Source organism: Maniola hyperantus, chromosome 17 (assembly GCF_902806685.2).
Source record: "Maniola hyperantus chromosome 17, iAphHyp1.2, whole genome shotgun sequence".
NCBI lineage: Eukaryota > Metazoa > Arthropoda > Insecta > Lepidoptera > Nymphalidae > Maniola > Maniola hyperantus.
Window position 1 is genome coordinate 2785506 of NC_048552.1, and position 5755 is coordinate 2791260.

Sequence of the window (5755 nt, forward strand, 5' to 3'; positions counted from 1 at the left end):
ATGCATGTAAGTATAAGTCCCGCAAATTGCTATTGCGCTGGAACAATGTCTCATTAACATCGAAATGACGTCATTTTGACGTCATTTGACGTATATTTAAGTAAAAATATATACCATCAGCTTGAAACTTCAGTCTACTGCTGACATCACTAAAATGTCGGCCACGCACATTAGCAATTTGCGGGACTTATATTTACTATTTTGTCTATGCTGTTTCTAGGCAAGGTCAATTTTACAAAGGCGGGAAAAGCCATAAAGTTTTTTTATTAGTATAATATGAAAATTGGTCTGGTGGAAGGATTCAGCTGAGGCTAGTTACCAACATACCGGCAAAAGCGTGTCGCCAAGCAATTTAGCGTTCTGGTATTGCCTTGAAGAAAAGGGGTATTGTTTAATAAAAACTGCCATACCCCTTCTTCCAGTTAGCCTGCTTCCATCTTATTATCACTTACCATCACAGTAGTGGGCCGAGCGATGAGTGGATATAATGATGATAACAATAATATTCATTGATTTATTTATGGAAATCTAGACAGAAAAACCTTTTAACCGACTTGAAAGCAGGAGGAAGCATAATATTTTCTTCAAGCGATATTTTTCTCTCTCAAACTGATTTGAATATAAATATTTCTTCATCGGCCTGAAAATTTAACTATTTTTATTTTTGTTTTATTTTATTTTATTTATTAAATTAACTTACGGCTATTGACTTGGTGTTTACAGTTTGGCTGTTCTGATGTCTCCATTCAGCAGAGGGCACAATTTAGAAAAGAGAGCCCTCATATTTCCTCCCACCAGTTTATATGGGGTGAGTAGAGATCGATGGGGGAGGTATGTTTTTAGAGTTCCGTACCTCAAAAGGAAAAACGGAACTCTTATAGCCTCAATAGCTTAACCGGTAAAGGAGTGGACTGAAAACCGAAAGGTCGACGGTTCAAACCCCGCCCGTTGCACTATTGTCGTACCTACTCGTAGCACAAGCTTGACGCTTAGTTGGAGAGGAAAGGGGAATATTAGTCATTTAACATGGCTAATATTCTTTAAAAAAAATAGGATCACTTTGTTGTCTGTCTGTCTGTCAAGAAACCTATACGTTACTTCCCGTAGACTTAGAATCATGAAATTTGGCAGGTAGATAGGTCTTATAGCAGACATATAAGGGGAAAAAATCTCAACAAAGTTAAGATAAGGGTTCCGTTTTTCCTTTTGAGGTACGGAACCCTAAAAATTAAAAAAAAAAAAATTATAATGATTAAATCTTGTAGAGACACTCGAAGCACAGCTCTCTTCATTGTCTCCTGAGTCTTGGTAAGTATAAGTCCCGCAAATTGCTAATGCGCGTGGCCGCCATTTTAATGACGTCAGCACTAGAATGAAGTTTTACTTCGGCTGACGTCAAAATGACGTCATTTCGATGTTAATGAGATATGGTTCCAGCGCAATAGCAATTTGCGGAACTTATAGTTAGGCTAATTCTTTCGGTTCGTGTTGCAGACCTTCGTGGCCATAGCCGTCCCCCTCGACATTCCGGACAGGAACGTGTTCGTGTCCTACAACTTCGAGTCCAACTACTCCGTCGTCACCAACATCACGCAGATCGACGAAGTCATATTCCCCAACTTACCTGTAAGCTCATTAACATTTCATTTAAGTTTATACCACATATAGATGTTGCCCGCGACTTCATGCGCGTCGATTTAGGTTTTTTTTAATCCCCTGGAAACTCTTTAATTTTTCGGGATAATAAGTAGCCTATGTCCTTCTTTGGGATATAAGCTAACTCCGTACCAAATTTCATCAAAATCGTTTGAACGGTTGACAGACAGACAGAAAGACAGATAGACAGACACACTTTCGCATTTATAATATTAGTATAGATGTACAGAAATTGTCCAGTTACAGTTTTATTATAAGTAGTAGGTATAGACTAACCTAACTAAAAATAATGACGTAAACAAAAAAAAAACTAATTAAATCGATCAAAATAACAAAAAAGTTATAAGCATTTAAATATTTCTGATTAGACAGAGATAGCGATATAGCATTTTGACGACACACCTTACTAATGCCATAGTAGCTTCGTGCGGTGTCATACAAATTTTCGTTTTGCGAGAAAGGAATAGAAGACCCTCCCACTCCAAAATTAAAATGCCTGTAACTTTGTAAATCTTTGTTGGATTTTAATATTTTTTTCAGCGTACGTCTTTATTTTTATCCTAGTTTATAATAAAGAAATAGTATTTATCAAATTCAAAAATAGGAAAATACCCAATTGACTTGAACACTACAGTTGAAATTGTTGAAACTCTCCAGGTAATTGCAGCACGTCACAGCCGCAGTATCACCCGGGAGCTGGCGTACACGACCCTCGAAACTAAGTTCCAAGAGTAAGTCAATAGCAACTTGCCAACTCTCTTGTTTCACTTTCGCATAATTCACAAGTATGCTAAAGTGATTGTAACACGAACGTATAACCGTTTTCAAAGAAGTAGGTAATATAAAGCATTTGAAATAGTTCATAGTAGTAAGTTGTATAGTTTTCAGAGGAAAGCTATACATTTAGGTAATCCAAATATATAAAAGGAAAAGGTGACTGACTGACTAACTGACTGACTGATTGACTGACTGATCTATCAACGCACAGCTGTTTGAGCTGTGCGTTGATAGATCAGTCTGGATGGATCGGCCTGAAATTTGGCATGCAGATAGCTATTTTGACGTAGGCATCCGCTAGGAAAGGATTTATGAAAATTCAACCACTAAGGGGGTGAAATAGGGGTTTCAAATTTGTGTAGTCCACGCGGACGAGGTCGCGAGTATAAGCTATAACGAAAAAAAAATCATTTATGTTACTTACGAGTGTAATTGCTCGAATTACGGTAATTCCTAGGATTTACTTATTTAAGATTTACTGGTACTCGTAAATCACAGGGAGCATATTAAAATTAGCTGCAATACGTTTAGATCTGACATTTCAGTTTAGATACTGCATACAACCGAATTAGCAACATTGTAAAGAACACAAATACGAACAAAGTAAAGATTCAAGAGCAAAAATGAACCCTGAATCTCGGATATTGACTGTTTGTTTCAAAGTACGTGTTCGGGTAACCGCACTCGCTTCAATCAGAGAGTAACTACCCGCTTGTTCTGTGAACTTTGTTCCACGACTATTTGATAGAAAACTTGCAAAAATTTAAGTCAACATTGCGAATTTTAGTTTTTAAACGAAGCTTCTGAACGATTCGTTGATTTGTGGTACTGACTAATGTCAAAAAAACGAAACGAACGAACACATCTCACGTTAACAATTGGGTAGCGAGTGACCACCCACCCATAATATGAGTGAGCGAGACTGTATAAAGATGCATAGATTACAGATTATTAACAAATTTCTTATAGGCAAGCGAGGTTCATTAATTTAGCAACATTGTCTGTGAACAAAGTAAAGATTCAAGAGCAAAAATGGACCTTGCGTCTCGGATATTGTTTGTTTGTTTCAAAGTCCGTCTTCGGGTAACCACACTCGCTTCAATCAGAGAGTCCCGCTTGTTCTGTAAACTTTATTCCACGGCTATTTGATAGAAAACTTGCAAAAATTTAAGTCGCGCGTTTAATAACAGTGCGAATTTTAGAGATTAAAACGAAGGTTCGGAACGGACCTCACTTCAATAACCGGGAAGTGAGGCAATTAATAAAATTGTATGTTCCATACCATCGTACTAGAAGTAACACTATTTAATTATTTATATTTCGTGGAGGCTATTTTGAAATTTTTATCCATACTGTACCATACCTAATATTATAAACGCGAAAGGGCGTCTGTCTGACAGTCTGCTAGCTTTTCACGGCCCAACAGTTATTTAACCGATTTTGATGAAATTTGGTACAGAGTTAGCTAAATCCACGCGGATGAAGTCGCGGGCATCGGCTAGTGATATAATAAAGTATGCTATGCCGTTAATTGCCGTGGAGACCGCGTATCAGCAAGCGCAGTGTGGGACGACCTCCAACCCGCTGGATGAGGAAGGCGGAGGATCATGTGTGGTGGCGTTCTCTTGGGAAGGCCTATGTCCAGCAGTGGATGCATACAGGCTGATTGATTGATCGATTGATGCCGTTAATTCCAGGCACGGGATGAGCGGGCGGGACTGCATGCTGCGCAACATCTGCGAGGCGGCCGAGACGCCGCTGCATCACAACGGTCTGCTGGGACACATCATGCATATTGTTTTTACGTACGTATGCTTTTTTAAACTATACAGGGTGTAACCAGAACGCTAGCAAAAACTTAGCGTTATTGCTATAGGTACTACCTAAACACAATCCAATAACCATTTGCTTCATTTTGTAGTTTTAGTGATTCAGTATTTTTCAAACCCGCAATGTATAGCGTGCAAAACTGGGGTCAATGCACCACCTATGACGCGGCATTGACTCTGAGTGGCCTACTTACGCAACGTTCGTCGACTTCTAGCGCCAGTCAGATGTTTTATTTGCAACTAGCTTATGCTCGCGACTTTGTCCGCGTGGACTACTCAAATTTCAAACCCCTATTTCACCCCATTAGCGGACGTCTACTTCATAATAGCTATCTGAATTCCTGAATTACTCCTGCCAAGAATCGAACCTGGGACCTCCTACTTAAAGAAGACAGTGCGACTGAGACAGGGATATCGCTCAGTTATGTTGAGTATAGTTATATGTGGGAACGCCTTTATGTGCAAAGGTCAGATGGCATTAGATAACTTTGCGTCAACTCTGGCTTGGAATATTAAGTAGACCCTTGTCAAATAACGACAAAATGCTAAAAAGAACTGAGTTTCCTTAACTACGTCTTGCTTTTTCTGTTACTTAAATGGGAAAAATTTAAGTATGTACTTACTTATTCATGGCTATCATATATCTGGGTGGGTATGTACACCGGTCTCTCTTTACCGCGCGGAGAATCAACTGATTATTATTTATCCGATAGAGAATTTTCACACAAAAATAGAAAAAAAAAACAATAAATTTTGGGGGCCCATACTTAGAACTGAAACTCAAATTTTTTTTCAAAAAACCCTTTAGAGTTTAGTGTAATCTCATCTGGTGGTAAGTGATGATGCAGTCTAAGATGGAAGCGGGCTGGCCTGAAAGGAGTATGGCAGTTTTTATTAAACTCACTAGGTATATTATTGCAACATTTTACTAATAAAAAAAAATATCCATTACAGTCCTTCATCATCCAAAGAGGAGGGTCTAGAGGACGAATACTACGAGGCAGAGGCGGCCGGGCTCCGAGGTGACTGCGACAGATACCTCGACCTCTGCCCTTTCAGCCTCTTTGACGTCATCACTAGACTGGTGGAAGTGCGACAGAAACTATAAAATATTTCATTAGGACTGCTTCAGAATGACATTAAAATATACTGCAAAAATGGTTAATTTCTTAATTTTTTTGACGAAAACCACTTTACAAACGGTTGATTTAAAGAATTTTAAACTATAGTAGGTTTTGAAAGTTTCTAAGTACTCCAGTTTTTCAGGGTACTTATGTTACTGGTGTTTTATGACCATGGGCCCAGAGTCTCAAACGCAAGCGCCTCAACAACCTTCTTTCTACCTTACTAGACATTTGTAGTATGCTGAGTATTTACGATGCTTGTAAGGGTGAACGATGCGTTTCCGGTGCGCTACGGAACCGCACAGCGCGCTGTGGATTTCAGTTATTGGATGCCACATGGGCACTGCGTTGCCGCTCGGGCAGGAAGAT

At 39.1% G+C, this 5755-nt stretch overlaps 1 protein-coding gene across 1 annotated transcript; it reads left to right on the plus strand.

The window, feature by feature from the left end:
* Positions 1-5370, plus strand: LOC117990229 (uncharacterized). Its single transcript, XM_034977692.2, has 7 exons — positions 1-6; positions 221-225; positions 724-808; positions 1495-1626; positions 2314-2387; positions 4131-4238; positions 5217-5370. Exons 1-7 carry the CDS (start codon positions 1-3, stop codon positions 5368-5370), a joined length of 564 nt encoding a protein of 187 aa, XP_034833583.2.
* The last annotated feature ends 385 nt before the right edge of the window (positions 5371-5755 follow it).

Bases quoted from the DNA above. Each gene is read 5' to 3' on its own strand.
- LOC117990229 (XM_034977692.2), top strand. The intron at 809-1,494 runs GTGAGTAGAGAT...TTCGTGTTGCAG, and splicing joins CTCCCACCAGTTTATATGGG to ACCTTCGTGGCCATAGCCGT. The intron at 1,627-2,313 runs GTAAGCTCATTA...GAAACTCTCCAG, and splicing joins TCATATTCCCCAACTTACCT to GTAATTGCAGCACGTCACAG.